Source organism: Urocitellus parryii, chromosome 10 (genome assembly GCF_045843805.1).
Source record: "Urocitellus parryii isolate mUroPar1 chromosome 10, mUroPar1.hap1, whole genome shotgun sequence".
Classification (NCBI taxonomy): Eukaryota; Metazoa; Chordata; class Mammalia; order Rodentia; family Sciuridae; genus Urocitellus; species Urocitellus parryii.
In genome coordinates this window covers 136,235,760-136,255,484 of record NC_135540.1, presented here as the reverse complement: position 1 = coordinate 136,255,484, position 19,725 = coordinate 136,235,760, and the positions used below count along the sequence as shown (strand labels likewise).

Sequence of the window (19,725 nt, the reverse complement as noted above, 5' to 3'; positions counted from 1 at the left end):
AGGTAACATCAAATGACTAAAATGTGAAAAACAGATTACTTCTACCCTAAAATATTATGTGTACGTGTGATCAAGGAATGAAAGAGTAAAATGGATTGTTATTTTAGTTATCTTCCCTCTTTATTCTTTCTCATTATTATTACTGGCAATTTTGTTATTGCCAATATAAGAAATAGTGAGGGGAAGGAAGAAGAATAGCTATTACTTATATATAAGTTCATATAAATCAACTCACCAAAATGAAGGATTCAGGCCATAATAGAATGAGGGTTCAAGACTGCTTAATGTGAGGGATTTTTAAATTTAACATGGAAAATATCAAATTACAGTCAAATATTTACTACAAATGACTAAATAATCTACATCTAACAAAAGAGCACTTGAAATGGGGTTTTATAAAGACACACCTCATTTGTTTTGAGGGTTTCTTTGGAATCTTCTTCAGACTGCTGTTTCTTTTTGGAATTCTCTTCAACATTCCTAAGGGGGAAGAAAAGTCAAACATTAACTTTGAATCTAAGGTCAAAACTTCTCAGGAAGGTAAGAAAAAAAGCTTTCCTTTACTATAAACACTTGATCTAGAAATGGGACTTGCTGTACTTTAATTTAAATCCTATTCTTAGTCAACAGAGAACACAATCTGAAATGTGACATGAAATTACTCTTGGTGCTAAAGAAAAGTATAGCTAAAACAAAAATTCCTGATTTGTTGCATAAAGAGAAATAATGTATAGGCCACATTTACATTTCGGAAGTCTTACCAACTTTTGAGTCAACAAAGCATTCTTTTTCATTCAGATGAGTAGAATGAGATATAGTAATAAATCTGACAGCTGACTCACGAGTTTTGCAAATTATTGATGCAGTTAGCTCCAAGTCCATGATTAAGTTACATAATTCTGACTTGATAGAGCAACAGAATTGTAGCCCAGGGCTCACATGTCCTTATGGCTACTCTCAGAAGTTTCTCTGGCTTTCTCATTCTTATAGAACTATAATGCAGTATTAGAAAATAAATAGCTGGGCAGAGCGGTGCCGCCTATAATCTTAGCTACTTGGGAAGCTAAGGCAGGAGAACTAAAGTTTGAGGCCAGCCTGGGTAACTCAGCAAGACGCTGCCTCAAAATAAAAAAAAATAAAGAGCTTGAGATGTAGCTTAGTAGTAGAGCACTTATCTAACAAGCATGAAGCCTTGAGTTTGATCCCTAGCACCACCTCCCCAAAAAGTAAAAATAAAAACTAAAAAAAGAATCTGGTTCAGGGTCTGGGTTAGGGGGAGAAGCATGGACAATGGTAAAAAGAACTGAATGAGTGCAATTATTGTAAGTAAGTGGCTACCAAATGCCCAGAACATGGATACTTCTAGAGTATAGTCATGGTGTCCATAAACTCTCTCAAACTCCAGGGATAATAGTATGTTTACATATGTACACTATTTTTGAGAGAAGCTTTAAAGCTTCTATGAGATTAGAGTAAAAGTACTTAAGATTAAGATACATTACTCTAAGGGCTAGAGATTTACGTCAGTGGGAGAGTATTCGCCTAGCATGCATGAGGCCTTGAGCTCAATTCCCAGCATCACACAAACATACACAAAAGATTCATTACTTTGAAATATTATAGATCTTAACACAAAGAATCACCCCTGAAGACAAAAATGAACCTTTAAGGTACTTCAAAACATGCAGTGACATACACTTTCAAGGCACAACTCTTTACTACATTTTCAATGTCTCTCTTCTAAAACTATGCCAAGCAAGTGTTTGAATGGAACATGGCCAGAAAAAATATGCACCTTGAATCCTTTCTTCTTTTTTTGCTTAAGGCTACTTTTTTCTCTAAAACTTTCCGTTCTTTAAGGACTTCTTTAATTCTGGGGGCTTTTGGTTCCAAACTCTTTGCTGATGATTCTTCTAAGTCTGCAGGACTTTTCCCTAGGGAAGGAAGCAATCAATAAAACATTTCAGAAAAGAATTTTATAAACAGTGTTATATTTCTATTTCATTAAGGTTTAAAATTACTCCAAAAATGTAACATGACTTTAATATTCTTAAATGGTGCTGAAATAAGACAACAGAATTCAATTTTGTTTTAATCAACATTCCAGATAAACATTAACTTAAGGAGCTGTGGGTATAGCTCATTGGTAGACCATGTGCTCATCATTTACAAGGTGGGTTTAATCACAGCACCAAGAAGAAGAAGAAGAAGAAAAAAAAAAAAACAGAAAAAAGTTAACATAGAGAATAGGTTAACCACATTATTATCTGCAGAATGACTTGATTACTTATGTGTCAATGACCCATTTTCCAGTTTTAAATCAATCTACCATTACTAGAAAATAAATTGCTAACACATGGAGGGCAACCACTGGTATCCTATGGAATGTTTAATTTACATATAAAATATAATAAAAGAAAAATAATTAAACACATCACATTAAAAAGGAAGGAAATCTTCTATACTTGAGAATATATTTTACATTATTATGTCACAATTAATTGAGCAATTAGAAAATAAGAGTACATAAGAAAGCTTAAAATTAAAAAAGTAACATCTACTATACCTTGACTTTTGGCTTTGGAAGACTTTGTCTTTTCTGCTTTCTGTTTTCGCTTTTCTTCAAGTTTCTCTCTATTAATCTGCCTTCTTAAAAGTCTCTCTTCTTTTTCTTTAGCCTAAAACCACAAAATACCCTGACAGATTATCAGGCAAAAGCAAAAATTACTTTGAAATAAATAGGAAAAAGTCTTAGTTTGCCCTCAGATTTCTTACAGTTTAATGGGCTTTGCAAAAACACATATGTACTACACACATATATATTATATATTATATACACACATATATACAGTATATATGTATGTATACAGATAATATACATGCACACATTTGTGAATGTGTATGTGCACATAAGTATGGATGTGTATGTTTCAATTTGGAAGTTATCTGAAGAGACAGATGTAAAGATTTTCCTTTACTCTTAGGATGCCACTCGTTTACAAAATGGGAAAAGTGTAATTAAGATTGTTTAGTTTTACCTGGCAGTTTTAATTAAAAACATAGCTATGAAAATATCAATAATTTTCAAGTAAATATAGGCAGGAAAAAGTTGGAATGCCGAGTTAATGGGTTGGTTCTAAACAGAGGTGACCTGATGGTTATAGCCTTGGGACATAGGCTTTGGATTTGAAACTTTTTTCTTTCATATTTTTTTTGTGGTGCTTGGGATCGAACCCATGGCCTTGTGCATGCAAGACAAGCACTCTACCAAACTGAGCTATATTCCCAGCCTTCTTCTTTCATATTTTAAATGAACAATTCATAATCACATTACTCTCACCATGCCTTTCTGACCAGAGTTCAAAGCAAAACACCAAAAATCCTAAGCAGGGACAACTCCTGACCATGTAACCTTTATGAGACAAGCCTAGCTGGTCGCAGCTTGAAATCCCAGGGGTGAGGCAGGAGGATGAGGCAGGAGGATCATGAGTTCAAAGTCAGCCTCAGCAAAAGTGAGGCACTAAGCAACTCAATGAGACCATGTCTCTAAATAAGATACAAAACAGGGCTGGGGATGTGGCTCAGTGGTTGAGTGTTCCTAGGTTCAATCCCTGGCACCCACACGCCACCGCTCGCCCCTCCAAAAAAAAAAAAAAAAAAAGAGACAAACCTGGATGGAAGGCTACCCATTAGTAACACTTTAGTGTACTAACTTTTCATATTTTAATGTTTCTCACACTCTAAGCCAACTTAACCTGAAGCACACATACAATGAGACAAGAATTTTCTTTAAAAAGCTTTTGTTAACTCAGTAGCACAGCTCATATTTGAAAGCATTTTCAAATCCAGGAAATATGTTGACTACATTTTTCTCTTAGTATTATGGTAACAGCTGCATATCATATTTTTCTATGACTTTATCCATACTGATCCACATTCCACACTATGAAACATTTAGAGTGTTACCAATGTTCACTTCTATTAACAACAATGGCACAAACACCTCTGTCATATGTATACATCTATGCCACCTAGTTAAAGGCAGAGTCAGATGTCTCTGCTCTAGATGTGCACCAGTACTGTGCACACAGACTACTCAAGTTTGTCAACCTGAAGCAGCAAGCTAAAACACTAACAAACCAACCTGGACTTACAATAGACTGTCGGCGTTGTTCTACAGTAAGCTCATCATCAGAATCACTATAATACTTTGAGTAAAGGTATGGTTTGTGAACATAAGCATGCCGTACACTTTTTGGTTTTCCTTCATTAGAATCACTAGTTTGAGTTTTTGTTTTGTTCTGTTTGTTCTTCTCTTCATCTGGAAGAAAGTCAATAGAAAAAGAATGTGTCTATGAATTAGTAAGAAAATCAATTTGTACAAGCAGTAAAAGCAGTATCAATATAGTTCAAGTGTACCTGGTTGTGAAAATTCAGAAATTGAAAATTTTACAAGTTATTATTATTCATCTAATTTCATAACAATCATATTCTCACCAATAAAGAAAGGAAAAGAAAAATTAATCATTACATTTGCTTATGTTGTTAAAAGAAAAACTTCAGACAGATTAAATTTAACAGAGCTTTTTGTTTTTTTCTGTTGTGGGGATGGGATCGAGGGCCTCATGCCCACTAGACAAATACTCTACCATGGAGCCACACCTCCAGCTCTTCATTCTATTTTGGCAAAGAAATTTCCTGAATCTGGCAAACTCAGAACCAGAAGAGGTTCAGAGAACTTCACTTTAAGCTTAAGAAGGCTTTTATAGATTGAATGCAGAAGCAAATAACTTACTGGATTGGTGATGCCCTTTGCCTTACTTGGTATGGTCAGATGGCAGTCCCTGGTAGAGGTAAGTTGGTGGTTTCTGATGGATTAAGTTTAAGTTTCATTTTACGATTTACATTGTTTTGCTCCTGCAAGAACCCAGAAACCTGAGGCACTGGAGTCATCTTAGCCTAATGCTTCATCCTTTCCCCAAGTTTTTAAAACAATGTTTTTTTGACAAATGGTTAATTCTTATTTGTCAATGAATTTGATATGAATGCTTACCACAGTTAAGTTGAACAAAGTCACTTGAAGCTGTATTTTAAAAGAAAACTTGAACATGTATAAATATGAAATAACAAATACCATCAATATGTACAATTAAAATGTACCAATAAAAAATGTGGATTAAAAAAAATTTAATGACCACTTTAGATTTCAAGAAGAGGCAAGAATCAATAATGGTTCACACCAAGTATACACTACTCCGTCTACACTAAGAAGGTGATTTGCTTCCTTTGGCAAGAAGGAAAAGAATAAACAAAGTTTTTACTTCTCACCTCTTAGTCAAAATAGCCATCTTCTTACTTTTTAGACACATAAAATCTTTCTGTTTAAATAAAGAGACTCCAAACAGCATCATGTATTAGAATCTTAGTTAGGATAGAGTAAGTGGAGTGTTCACAGAGAGCATGGCATTCTTTCAGAATGGGCACTATAGAACTGGTCTCATGAACACAGGCATGACAACTAGGAACACTGTTGTTTGTTTTTTTTTTTTTTAGATATGAAGACATAAATAAATAATGGGAAAGACTGAGAAAAATATCTGTATGGTTAGAAGGTTCTACTTTGTTCTCCTGATTATTTCCATAGGTATCCTATCCAAAGCCAGCAACAAATTTACCAGATGCTATCTATAGGGAATGGCAGATTTACTTCAGTATTTTTGATTTTTTAAAACAGACTTTAATCATGGGGTGAAGAACAGAACAAGGTACTGGTTAGAAGCAGTTTCAGGTTTGAAATCTGCATTGATGCTCACTAGCCATGTGACTCTTGACAAGACACACTCTCCCAGTGACTTTGCTTCCTCTCCTATACATACTTTTCAGAGTTGTGGCAAGGACTCTGGGAGTTATTCCATAGAAGTACTGCAGTCCCTGGAATAAACTGAGTACTTCGGAAGGGTTCACTGGAAAACAAATCATATAATAAGGAATTCAGCCTCACTCAGAGAAGTTTGGCCTTGGTTTCTGGGAAGTAACTCTAAGTCTTAGGAATGTTGTGATTGACTGGAAGGTGTTTGTTTGCATTGCATGTGAGTCAAACCAAATAGTCTAGGATGTGGTTGAGGGTAGAACTTTGGGTCATGGAGTTTTACCTTGGACAAGAGAGGTCAGAGTCTAAGATCAGCTTCATAGGCAGTGAAGCTGATCTTAGACTCTGATCTTAGACTCTTGGTTTCTTTGGAAACCAAGACTCTGATGACCTTCTCTGATTGACTGTACTCTGTGTGTAGTATCAGACATGGATGTCAAGAAAGTAAGGCTGTTCAGAACTCCAGAGGAGAGGGCACCTGGAAGATTCTTGTTTAGAATTTTTCTAGACTCTGCCCTGTGTACCTACTCCCTTGGCTGATTTTAATCTGTGTCTCTTAGTTGTGGTAACTGGTAACCATGAGTATACCACTTTTTAGTGAGTTCTATAAGACCTGGTAGTGAATTACTGAATCTGAGGACAGTCTTGGGGACCCCTGAATTTGCAATCAGTACCAGAGAGAAGGATGGTCTTGTAGAATGTGCTTCCCTAAACATCACACACACATATACAAAAAGCATCTTTATATACATTATCTCATTTGAATCTAAAGACAGACCTAAGGGATGGAGTTCAGAAAAGGAGAACCAAGGCTTATTGAGGGCTGGTAACCTTACCAAGCTTGCTCAGACAGTCAACATTAAAAGCTGGAACTAAGAAACAAATTTTCCAACAACAAAATCCCACACCATTGCCACAACACCACATTTTCCCAAGACAAAGCCATCAGAATATGCAAATAGTTCTGGATAGAAGCTTCCCAGAAACATTAATAAGTAAAATGCTTTACCATCTGATGTAATCTCTCCTTCTTCCATGCTATCAGACATTACCACTTCTTCCTCAGTGTCTTCTTCAAAAGACGAAAGGTCACTGGTATGGACAGAACTAACTGTGATGTCTGTAAGTCCATCCACGTCAGAATCTATCAAAGAGCAATCTCCAAGAAGAGAATAAAACAGAAAATAAATCACCTCATTACAAGAACATACTCAAAGCCCAATTCCTAAATTTCACTTAAAATTTGCTGCTTTAAATATATGTCAAAGAAATTAAACCTTCAAGTAGAGCTGTTTCCAGAAAATATAAAGGCAAACTAGTACACTGTAAAAAATGACTGAATATTAATTTATAGTGTAAATGATAAACACAAAAGTAAATTTTAAGTAATTGTACTAGACACCTTACAGCAGTTAGGATGTATAACTATGAATTAAGTTGCTTGGAATAATGCATATGATGAAAGTACAAGACAAATTACAAAATTATAGTTTTTCTGATACTTTTCTGTAAATACATTAATATGAAAAGAAATACATAAATGCTTATTGCTTTCTTTTAGCAAAAGGGAATAAATATATTCATAGTTTTGACACAAGTCTTGAAAAACTAAAATTTGGAGGCAAATTTGATACTCCCCTTCCCCAATCGATGCTATGTCTATATACTGCTGCAGGTTTTTGCAAATTCTCAAGTACCTTCTCTTGCCCCTTCAACAGTGTTGGCTTTGTTACTGTTCTTTTCTGAAGGAAGTTTTGAACTCTCTACTTCTTTTTCTTTTGCTTGTTTTTCATCTTTTAGTTTTTGTGTATCTTCACTTTTTTTTGAGTAATCAAATTTCTTTTCGGTCTTTTCTTTCTTTTCTTTCTTTCTTTCTCCTTTCTCACTGATGTCTGATTTCTTTTCACCTTTGTCTGTTGATTTATTTTTTTGATCACCGTTTTCCTGCTGAACATCCTTATTGAGTAGAATTGAGCTACTGTTCTCTTTTGTAGAGTTTTTAATTTCATCAACTGGACAAGGGAGATCACTATGGTCTTCTGACTTTGGGGCTGCTTCCAGTCCTTCCCCTCCAGTGTCAGGTGTAGCTTTTTCTTTATCAGTCAAGTCCTCTGAAGTTCTCTCTTTGTCAGTACTAATGTCACTGCTTGGCTGAGATGAGAGTTTTTTTGATTGTCTCTCATTGGTCTTAGCATTGGACATTTCTGTTGAAGCCCTGGCAGCATTAGCTTCCTGGTTAAGAGAAGTTATAGTTTCCAAGATTGACATGGCATCCTTGGCTACATTAGCACTGGGACCAGGAGCAGGGACACCTTAAAGGAAAAAATAAGTTTTAGAGTACATTATGCAGACCATTTGCACTCCTTTAGGTTTTCAAATACCAGTGCTGGTACACATATTCAGAATATTCTACTTCCTTTAACATATTGGGAAAGGCACCAACAAATCCCAGAATAGTCTATTTCCCAGAAAAAGAGTATCTTCTCTATTTTAGTTACTCCCTCTATTATAATTTGCACACGCACTCACAATTGCTAAAATGCTTATCATTTTATATTAATCTCAAAAAAATATTGCTTCAGTTGAGGAGTTTGGCTGATACTTAAAGTAAGTATAATTTCACTTGAGCAGCCAAGTAGGCAATATATTTTTTAAATTTTTAATTTGTTTTAATTAGTTATACATGACAGTAGAATGCATTTATGCACTTTGATATATCATACACAGATTGGATATAATTTCTCTTTTTTTCTGAGTGTACATATTGCAGAATCATATTGGTCATGTAGTCACATACATACATATAGTAATAATGTCTGTTTCATTCTACTATCTTTCCTATCCCCACATCCCCTCCCATCACTTCCTGCTACCTAGTCTAAGGTAACACTATTCTTCCCTAGTGCCCCCTGCCTTATTGTGAATTAGCATCTACATATTAGAGAAAACATTCGGCCTTTGGTTTTGTGGGATTGGCTTATTTTGCTTAGTATGATATTCTCCAACTCAAACTGGCAAATGCCATAATTTCACTATTCTTTAAAGCTAAGTAATATTCCATTGAGTATATATACCACATTTTCTTTATCCATTCATCTATTCAGGGACACCTAGGTTGATTCCATAGTCTAGCTACTGTGAATTGAGCTGCTATGAACATAGATTGGCTGCGTCACTATAGAATACTGATTTTAGTTCCTTTGGGTATAAACCTAGGAGTTTGATAGCAAAAATTAAAGGGATACAAATAGGTAAAAAAGAACTCAAACTGTCACTATTTGCTGATGACATGATTCTATACCTAGAAGATCCAAAAAAGTTCCACCAGAAAACTTCTAGAACTAATAAATGAATTCAGCAAAGTAGCAGGATATAGGGCAATATTTTAAAGAACCAAATATTCCTAGTTTGATACTCAGTTCAAGAAGAAAAACAATGAGACTGACCAAGAGTAAAAGCAAAGCACCTTGTGTAACGATAGAGGAGTCTGGTTTCTCGTCATCTGGAACTGTGCTGCCACTTGCTTCCTCTTTGTGATTTAGTGTGGCCAAAAACTCATGCACGGCTTTTTCCACCTGAGGTCTGAATGTGTGGTTGATCTTTGGATCCACAACCTGAGAAATAATTCGGTCGATACCAGACTCCAGCATTCCTGATCTGAAATAACATAATTTAGAGTAGGGTAAAAAAAAAAAAATCTTGTATTATTTGCACTAACTACTTTTAAATAAAACTGTATCTCTTGTAAATATGTTTTTAACCTTAAATTGTCCCAATCCATTTATCTGATTATATAGGAAGTGAAGACAAAATAATTTCATGCTATAATGATATTTTACTATACATACAAAAAAGTATGTAAACTGCTCGCCATTATACCACTGGTTGAAAACTAAAACAGAGAGAACAAAAACAAAATATTTTTAGAACTAGCCACAGTACCAGAGCCCAGGTATATAGGTGATTCTTTTCTCGTTTCCACTCTGCTCATGGTACACAGGAATAAAGAATCACTAAAGTTGAGTTTAGTGTCTTAAATCAATGAACTCTATAACTTTTATTTTTTTTTAATAGAAAAACATAAGCTTTTTCTAAGTCTCCAGGAAAACTGAAGAAAACATGCAAAAAGTATTATTCCATCAAATTATTAAAAAAAGAGAGAAAATACAAATAAAACTTAAGACTTTTGGCTTTTTATTATCTTCCTGATATAGAGACATGATAATTTATTCATTCAGTAATCATATTACAATTGTCTTCTCCATAACAGCTGCCATATGGCTATCCAGCAGTAACAAATCAGACCTGGCCTCTGTTCTGGTTGGGGAACAGACACGAACAATTATAACACAAATGACAAGCATGTGTGTACATCAGGTACTGCAGGGAAAGAGGGGTGAGTGGTCATTTGATATGTCCAAGGTAACTTCAGAATGCTCCACAAAGGAGACATTTTGAGTTGAATGTTGATTTCTACAGAAGGGAAAGTGAAGAAAGGAGCTTCAGGTTGAAGAGATATCACACACAACAGAAAGATGAGTGGGCAGACAATAGTATCTGACACAAGCACCTTGTGTAACGATGGAGTAGTTATCTGAGCAAAATAAGTGAACATGAAATTATTTTAAGAAACACACTTTCTTCATAAAACAGAACTGGAGAAGTGACTATGTTGGGAAATAGAGATGCGTGCAGGTCATTTCCAGGTTCTAGGCCTCAGTCTCCCTCTACAAAGTGGGTGAGAAGACGTTTCTCTTTACACTTGACAAGAGCTATTTTTGAGTATAGCTCTGTCTGGAGTGGAGGATGATTTTATTTTCATTTCCTGAGGCACACTGCTACCATGTGATACTATAATTCCACTTAAGTGGGCCACAGAGAAAAATGAGTCAACACAGCACAAAGTAGGTTACCCGCTTTTTAAAGTTCTAAGATTGAAAAAAAAGAAAGAGAAAAAAAAATCCAATGCAAATCTTGCAAACCCTGCTGAATTTAAGGTGTCTTGAAAATGCAGGAGGAAGAAGAGAAATATAGAGGCAATTTTAGGAATGTTTTAAGACATAAGTACAAAGGCATAAAATAAAAAATAAACTCTACCATTCCAAAGCTATCACTTCTATGTCTGTTCTGAGAACAAAGAAAACACATTTACATTAGTCCTCTCTCCCATGGATGTCAGCTTTGATCTTAAATAGGAATAGAGTCAGTGTTAACAATCACACTTCTCTGAGTGGGCTCAATGCTTTGAACTGTGGCCACAGCTGCCTCACAAGAGTGCAAAGAAACCTCAGCCCAAGGTTCAAGGTCAAAGCCAAAATGTTGGCAGCTGGCATTTGCCTGGTTAAAGTTATTTCCTTGTCTTTCTTTGAGATTCAGTTCAGTTAAGATCATTATTCAAAGCTATCTGAGATTTTCAAATTCAGCAGTACAAATAAAAGCGTACATAGAATAAAAATTTCCTTCTGATAAAGTTGAGATGAGCAATCAAGTCAAGTCATCTGAGACTGCTGATACTAGAACATTTCTGTAGAACAAAAATGATAATTGCAGATAGCTCAAACTTACTAAATAGTACCTTAATCTCTCAAAGTCCATGCATAAAAAACTGAAATTATATATATTTGTAGAAGCTAATCTATCCCTATACCATTAGTTTACACACAACTAAATCTCTCTCTTTAAGGAAACTTTAAAATGTTATTTTCACTATAACAGAAAATTTTACTAAGGATATTTGAATGAAAATAGTATAAATAAATAACATAACTAAGGGAAAATTTTTAGATGTCCTAGGAAGAGCAATGCCTAAGTTATCCAAGAAAAGACAGCTGTTTTCTATCACTTAAAATGTCTAGGTCCTTACTCACAAGTAGTCTGCTCCAGATTTCCTCACAGTACACCTTACCCCCTCTCCAAATGCAATTTTGTGGTAACAATCTCTCATATTGGTACAGATATTTTAAGTGTCTGATTTTCACAAGCACAAGGTTCAGTTCCTTTAAATAAAATGTAATAAAACATTGTTTCCTTATCTTACAGATTCTGTACGCTGAAAAGTAAATGCAACTTCAGATACTGGGAAATGATATTGATCAAACTGTATTGCTATATAATGTGCACATATGAATATGTAACAGTGATTCTTGCTTAAGAAAGAAGTTTGCCTTCCATTTGATATTCTCAACATATAAGAAAAAGAATGCAAGAATATATAAAATAAGCTTTAAAGAAGCAATGCAATCATTTGTGAAAAGGAAGGCAGCTAGTCAAAGTGTTAAATGAAAGCAGCATATAACTAGTACAGCTGTGCATGAATGTAGAGGAGACACTGCTAGGGGGGACACTGTCCCCACTTGCCCAAGCCCCTTTCCTGCAGCTTATTTTGGTACTGTTCTGAAGGTCTTTTTGGAAATGAATAGCCCTCAAAGCCTGTCACCCAACAAATGTCTTCTGTCTCTTTTTCCTGCAACGACTCTGACTTTTTACCCCAACACGTATTATGATGCAGTCCTCTAATGAAATCTTTTGATCTCACCTGGACTCTCTTACAGGTTCCTCAAACATCCTTTAAAATGTAGACAACAAAGCTGTTGTTAATTTTCCTCTTCTCTATTCACCAAGAGACACAGTCCAAGCCCCCAGGCTGCTGGTTTCTAGTATTACCTGTGACTAAATGCATCCTTTAGTTAGGGTGTGAATTTTTTTTTTTCTGAGGCTTCCTGTGGCTTGGAACTATCACACTAGACAGGTTTGCAGTTCCTACTGAACTAGAGAGAATTAAGAGGTAGCAGGTGTAAAATGACTGTTTAATTGTTTAAAAGCCAGATTTAATTTTCAAAAATTAAATGTTTCTGTGTCTGAATGTATCTGTCAAGGCAGGAAGACTAGAAACTATTTAAATAACTTACCCTTTTGGGGTGAAGAATAGGGATAAAAAGTCTTCTTGTCTTCATAAATATTTAAATTCAAAAACAACTATGACACTGTATATCAGGTTTATTTGTTTGTAGTAAATCATTTTTCAGGCCTACCTAAACATTCCAACTCGTATTCTCTTTATTTTGTGTTCACTCAAAACAGCTCTGACAGATCAATACTTTTTTCTCCCCTTCTATATCATTAAAAAATAGTAGAGTTAAAAGTCAATAAAATGATAAAGAAGACATGGTCTCAAATTATGTGGAAATATTTTAATTTCAGCGATCTTTAATGTTTATTTATAAAACAAAAATAATAAAGACTACTTTTTCGGTGTCAAGAAAATATTTGTAAATGCAGCTCTATGACATTGTGACATTTACCAGCCGTTAATATTATATGTAAAAGTTTTATTTAAAAATCATATATTATTTCCTTTCTTCACATATTTTCATATGTCAGAGGCAAAAAACAAACAAATAAATAAATAAAATAAAATTGTTAAAACTAATGGAGAAATGTGAAGCAATTGGACCATATTCCAAAATTATACTGCATCATATGGAATAGCCACACCAAACCTGATAAAAACTGCCAACAACATCAGGTGAACAAACTCCTATGCAATGTTTCAGCTCTCAGAGCAGGTTATTGCAGTTTAAAACCTGCCAAGAAATGCCAATTTTGAGACTTACTTAAGGACTTGTTGCCGAATATTGTTTCTTAGTTGGTTCTTATTGAGATGGGGACTCCATGTATGAGTGGCCAAGTGGTTTGCAACAAAGTTGTCAACACGCTGTCTCAAATTCTGATAGGCAGGCTAGAATGAGAAACAAACATACATGTTAAGAAATCTCCAGGGTTATACAATATCAGTATCATATCAGACTCAGGAATTTGTGTATCTTTAGAAGTGTTAATAGTTCTTATAGTGCTAGTAATAAGGCAACAAAGTTTCACAACCTATGACAATCGTGCTTGTAACTTATACTTACTCAAATATTGCCTAATTTATCTAAGACAAGGTATTTTGAGAGGAGGAACACAAAGTAGAAAAATACCTTCTATACACAAAGGACTAGAAAATAAAACACAAATATATTTTAATTTAGATGATGTGAAACAAAGGGAGAAAGGCAGAGGAAATAAGCTCACTGAGAATGTGGCATTTGAGCTACAAAAAAATCAATTCCAAAGTTTCACAATGTAGCTAGGATAAGAACCACTCTCTTTGAAGACACAGCCCACAATATAAGCAAAGAGCAAGTAGATAAGAAATTGCAGGGTCAGGAGCATTTATTTGGGGGACCCCCCCCCCCAAATTAATGATCCAATTTGGATGCAGAAGAAAATACAAAAAGCAGAAGTGATACTGGAGATATAGATTGGGGTCTGATGCTAGAAGCCTTTGGGCACCTGGACAAGAAGTCTGAGGTTAGAAGGCTGAGAACAGGAATGCACTATACAAAGGAGCACAGTGATGAGATAGTGGTCTTTGGATGATTATTCATTCTACAGTCAAAGAGTAAAAAGACACAAAATATATTTAGAAAAGCATGCAATAACTAGAGTGATGAAGATCTGAGCCAGGGTGGCAGAGATATGGCATCAAATGTGATATAAGGCAGTGGCTCTCAGCTGTAAGTGATTTCAAACTTTCCCCACTCCCATGGTCAAGGATAAGTCTGGCAATGTCTGAGACACTCTGTGTTGCCACGATGGAGGGGGATGCTATTGGTACCTAGGGAAAAGGTGAGAATGCTATTGAACCTACCATGCACAGTTCTTGCCCCCAAGCAAGAACTATCCTGCCCAGAATGTCAAAAGTGCTAATAGAAGGGGAGCACAGAGAGAGAGGACACATACTAGGCCATCTTCTAGAAGGAATGTGCAACCACTCACTTAGTACTGCCCCCAGTCCCTAGAAGTTGCCTCTGCCACTGAAAGTCTTTATTTTTCCTTCCTATGGCTCTTAACAGAGATGAGTTTGATTTTCCTTGAATGATATTAGGAAAAAACAGTACAGCCTCCCCTTCTGCCATTTGCTACCTTTGCTTTTCAAAGTTTAAACTCCAGCAATAAATCTCATGCACCTACCATTCCCCCTATTTGTCTGTGTGGGAAACTTCTCACCTTCAGAGCTCAGCCTAAACTGGGAAGTCATCATGACGCCCAGGGTAGGCTTATGTTGCCCTTCTTCCATGTTCCTACTGTCTTCTACACATACAACATTTGAACAATCCTTCCATTGCACAGTGTTTTGGGGAAGGGGAGCTATTTACCTCTCCACATGGGTGTAAGCTTACTCTCTCCTTCTCTTAATCGTTGTTTTCATATTGCTTAGCAGACAAACAATTAAAAGAGTTCTTAGATACTGGTTAACTATCTCCACCACAGAATGACAAAGATTCCATACCTATGAGATGTCCTTTCATCCCTTCCAACACTCAGACTTTGGTTGATGCCTGTTTTCTACTCTACAGGAATGTCTCATAATCATTTCTCATGCCCCTCTCCACTTATTCTATGAATGTGAACTAAAACTAATATTTCTTCTGCCCAATGATTCTAAAGCATAATACTTTCCCCCAGTATTTCCAAATCCAGCAAACATCAGTCTCAGATATTCCAATGTATTTAGCATTATAGTATCTCCAAAATAAGTTCATTTTTTCCCCTCTTATTTCCAAGTCCTCCTTCCATGAGCAAATGCCAACAGAACTAGCATCAGCATACACTCAGATACTGACTACTTCCTACCATCTTTCTGTTACCACTCTGGCCTAAGGAATTCTCATCTCCTGTTATGAATTCCAGTAACTGATCTGCCTACCCTTGCATACCTAATGTCTATTTTCCAATAGAGTACAGTAGATCTTCTTTTTTTTTTTTAAAAGAGAGAGAGAGGGGGGAAGGGAGGAGAGGGGAGAGGAGAGGAGAGGAGAGGAGAGGAGAGAGAGAGAGAATTTTAATATTTATTTTTTAGTTATTGGCAGACATAACATCTTTGTTTGTATGTGGTGCTGAGGATAGAACCTGGGCCGCATGCATGCCAGGTGAGCGCGCTACCGCTTGAGCCACATCCCCAGCCCAGTAGATCTTCTAATAACCATATAATTCATTGTCTAAAGTAGAAAATGAATGAGCATAAAAGGGAATGTTATTAATAATTACCCATGGTCAACCTTCCTAAAATACAAGTTGATTATGTCCTTTTGCTCAAAACCTGCTAATGGCTTCTCAGTTCAAGAAAAAGGCAAACCAATTAGGTTGGTGTCTAAAGCTTGCAAATATGAGGAGGGAGGTGCACCTTTTCTCTCACCAGGTTCCAAGACCTCTGATCTTCTACACTTGCCATGTCTTTACTTGGAATGCATCAGTTCCTTCAGGGAGAGCTCGAATATCAACTAATTGAAACCTTCCCTGAATGACTTGATCAAAGTAAAATGGTAAGTCTTTTCTCCCCTAGTCTTGCTTTATTTATTTTTTTCCCATAGAAGCCTTCATGCATTATTTATTGTCCATTTTTCTCTGCTAGGATGTAAACTCCATAACAGGGGGACTTTTGGTTTACTGCTGTATCCTGGCACTGAAAATTATGCCTGGTATGTAGGTGTTGCTCAGTGAATGTTTTTCGGGTTAATAAATTGACCAGGAGCCATGTAAAACTAAGAAAAATCCCCAAAATCTGCCTTTAGAACTTGGGGAGAGAGGAGACACACTTAATTGTTAGAGAGCTCGCTGCCTAGGTCACAGTGATGGGCCTCTAGATTGTTTCTCCTCACCCTCTTCAGTTGCTAATCAATATAAAGGAGGCATAATGGGCTCACAATCATGAGGCTTGCTCCAGAGATCTGGAAACTGGAGTCTACAATGAAGAAACCCTAGTAGTAGTTGGATCTTTGGGTAAATCAAGGCTTTAATTCCTTGCTTGGAAGAGTTGATTTGATCTGCCACAGTCAGATCTCCTTGGTTAGGGACCTTCGATGATGACCCCAGGATAGCTTTTTAGGGGTTGGGCAGTTTTCTTTTGGAGAGCCCCGGGCAATTGTCTTGATTCTTATGTATATATATGACTAACATATATTGCTGCAACCCTATATGCTAGTGGTAAGATTTTTTTGACAAAAGGTCAGTCTCTTAGGGTCTGTCATCAAAAACACCATATTGTAAGCGGTAGATGACAATCAAGGAAGCTCCTTTGCTTGGATAGGCAATCTTATTTATATTCTGGCTTAGTCATCACATTATTATGAATATTAAGCTACAATGAAGAAAACTTTTTTGTAGTATTTTTGATATCTTTAAACTTACTTTTTTTCCAAATAAGAAAAGGAATTCAAAATGCTACTCAATATCATAAATAAAAATAAAATCAACAAAATTGCTAAGGAAAAGAAAGAATAGAAGGAGAGAGTATCTGCAGGAGAGTTTGTGACAGTATATCAGGAGCAAGGGAAGAACGACAACCGTACCCAGAGAATTCCTGCTTTTTGCAAGTTCTACTCTTATTTTGTGATTCCCTGAACACCCACAGATTTGGTTGAACCACATAAAGTGACTATACCTGACCACTTTGAACTATTAAAGCAGTATCTTAATGTGTATATGTGTATTTTTCTTGGGAGAAGGCCCTAGCATTCATTATATTGTCAAAGCAACTGTGTCTCCCCCCACCTCCAAGAAAGGTTTCAATAATCCACTTTCAAGGGTCTGGAAGGAATATTATAGACACAATAATAACATTTAATGGGAATGGGATAAATAAAAATTGAATCTTAGATATTGCAGCTCTCTTCAATCCATGTATTAAAAATTTCCAGTTGCATACACAAGTAACAACACACAGATTTGTGGGTTTCCGAGAATAGCAAAGTAAAATCTCTACTTACTGAATAATAATCAACTTTATGTGGGTATCATTTATCTGGATATGTCTAATATTTTTCCATTAAGTAATAATAAAAGAGCAACTGGTATCAGTTTTTTAAAAAAGTGTAGGTTGGCAAGATCTCGTCTCAAATAAAAAAATAAAAAGGGTTGGGGATATAGCTCAGCAGTACAGCAATTACCCAGAAGGTCCAAGTTCCTGGAGTTAACCCCCAGCACCACAAAAACAAAACAAAACAAACCACAAAGAAACAAAAAAGATGCCAGTGTAACTCTCCTGAATAAATCAAATTCTCTTTAGTTCTACATAGTGGTTCTTACAGGGAAAGATATAGCCAGATTTTCCAGAGAGCTTTTCCTAGAAGTGGCGGAACTGAGTGCATTTATCTCAAAGGCTGGGAAGAATCTGCAAATACTGCAAACACCTTCCCTCCCGCCCAAAGAAACAAGTTTTCTCAGACCAGCCAAATATTCTATGAACACACTCCAACATCACCAAAACACCAAAACAAAATTGAAGCCAAAAATATAACAACAACAACAGTTTTCCAATATGCTTCCAGCTTCACCTAGCTCCAGTTCTAGGTTCTGTTTTTCCATCCCTCTCAGTAGTTGCTCCTGCCTGTTGTCTTCTGTTCATTCTCTGCCAAACCCTGTAAGTTCACCCGTTCCTGCTAAATTCCCCCTTTACTCTGACATTTGGAACAAAGTCCCTTCCCTTCCCTACCCCATCTTTTTGGACAGAGAACATTTTGCTGATCTTTCCGCCTTTCCCTTTATTCTCCTAAACTCACTCTCTTCTGCTTTTCCTCTCCAGTATTTGCTATCACCTCTTCTCCATCCTTTCCCCAATGAATGCCGCCGTTCTCTATACTTGCCCCTCACCTTAGAAAAATGACTTGGCCTACTCCTCTTTAGCCAGGCAGTCGTTGCTAGACACCAAACTAAAATCCCATCTCCTCACCCAACTTTTCGCTGCCTGGATTTGCCTCCTTGCCCCCGCCCCCAGTGTTCAGCCAAACACACTGCAAGTAATTTTCTCAATTATCAGAGTAATTTCTCCAAAAGACAAAGACAAGGCCCTGACTGCCCAGGAACCTTCAAGAGAGAAGACGAATTAACTTGTATACCAAGGAACAAAATTGTCAAGAGACAAGAACGAACACAAAACCGCACTCCCGGCGTTAGTGCTCCCAAACCGCTTCCCCTAAGAACGACGACTCAGTCTGGCTCAGCACACGGGCGTGATTGCACAGCCCAGGTCGTGCCCGGCAAGGAGCAGGCACTTCATAAACACGGTCGGTCAAGGGAACAAGGACAGGTGAATGAATGAACACACCGCGCCTGGCGGAGCGAGCCACAGCTGCAGCTCAAACAGGGAGCGCTGCAAAAGGACTCGGTGAGAGGCGCACTCGGGGGAGCCGGGCTGGCCAAGCCGGGGCTCCCCGGCCCCGGGGGGGGGTGCGGGACAGCGCCCCGGAAGGCACCTCCAGGGCCCCGGCCCCGCCAACCCCAGCCCCCGCCGACCCCGGCCCCCGCGCGCCCCGAACCTTGGTGTCCACGTCGGCGAGGCAGTCCCTGCGGAACTGGTCGAAGAGCCCCTGGCTCTTGAGGTGGTTCACGATCATTGCCACGAGCTGCGGGTCCCCGGCGCCGGCCCCCGCGCCGCCCGCCCCTCCCGCTCCCGGGCCAGTCCCAGGGCCCGGCGGCGGCGGCGGTGGCTGGGGCTGTGGCGGGGGAGGCGGCGGCGCCGGAGGTGGCGGCTGCGGCTGCGGGTTGGTGGCCATGGCGGCCTGGGCCGGGGAGCGTGCGGACCCGGGCGAGCGCTCCTGGAAGGCGGCGGCTACACAGGTCCCGCCGCCTGAGGGAAGCCAACGGGATGTTGTTACAGAACCAGCGGATCCAGAGCAACCCCGGAAGTGAAAGGGAACCGAGGGAAGGAAGGAAAAGGCGGTGATAAGAGTAGTGCAGCCTTGCTACGGGGGCCGCGAGGAGCCAGTTCCGGCCGCGTCCGGGAGCGAGCGCCCTCTGGAGCTGGGCTGCGCCGG

General features: G+C 37.8%; 1 protein-coding gene across 1 annotated transcript in view; it reads right to left on the bottom strand.

Annotated features, from left to right (window-relative positions):
• The window catches only part of Bod1l1 (biorientation of chromosomes in cell division 1 like 1), a 53,010-nt gene extending 33,546 nt beyond the window's left edge, over window positions 1-19,464 (bottom strand). The window contains exons 1-9 of the mRNA XM_026402895.2: window positions 19,228-19,464; window positions 13,483-13,607; window positions 9,336-9,526; window positions 7,567-8,181; window positions 6,879-7,028; window positions 4,155-4,321; window positions 2,567-2,678; window positions 1,796-1,934; window positions 408-480 (exon numbers count right to left, since the gene is read on the bottom strand). Of these exons, the coding sequence (XP_026258680.2) occupies window positions 408-480; window positions 1,796-1,934; window positions 2,567-2,678; window positions 4,155-4,321; window positions 6,879-7,028; window positions 7,567-8,181; window positions 9,336-9,526; window positions 13,483-13,607; window positions 19,228-19,464 (1,809 nt within the window). The remainder of the gene's footprint in view (window positions 1-407; window positions 481-1,795; window positions 1,935-2,566; window positions 2,679-4,154; window positions 4,322-6,878; window positions 7,029-7,566; window positions 8,182-9,335; window positions 9,527-13,482; window positions 13,608-19,227) is intronic.
• Between the last annotated feature and the right edge of the window lie 261 nt (window positions 19,465-19,725).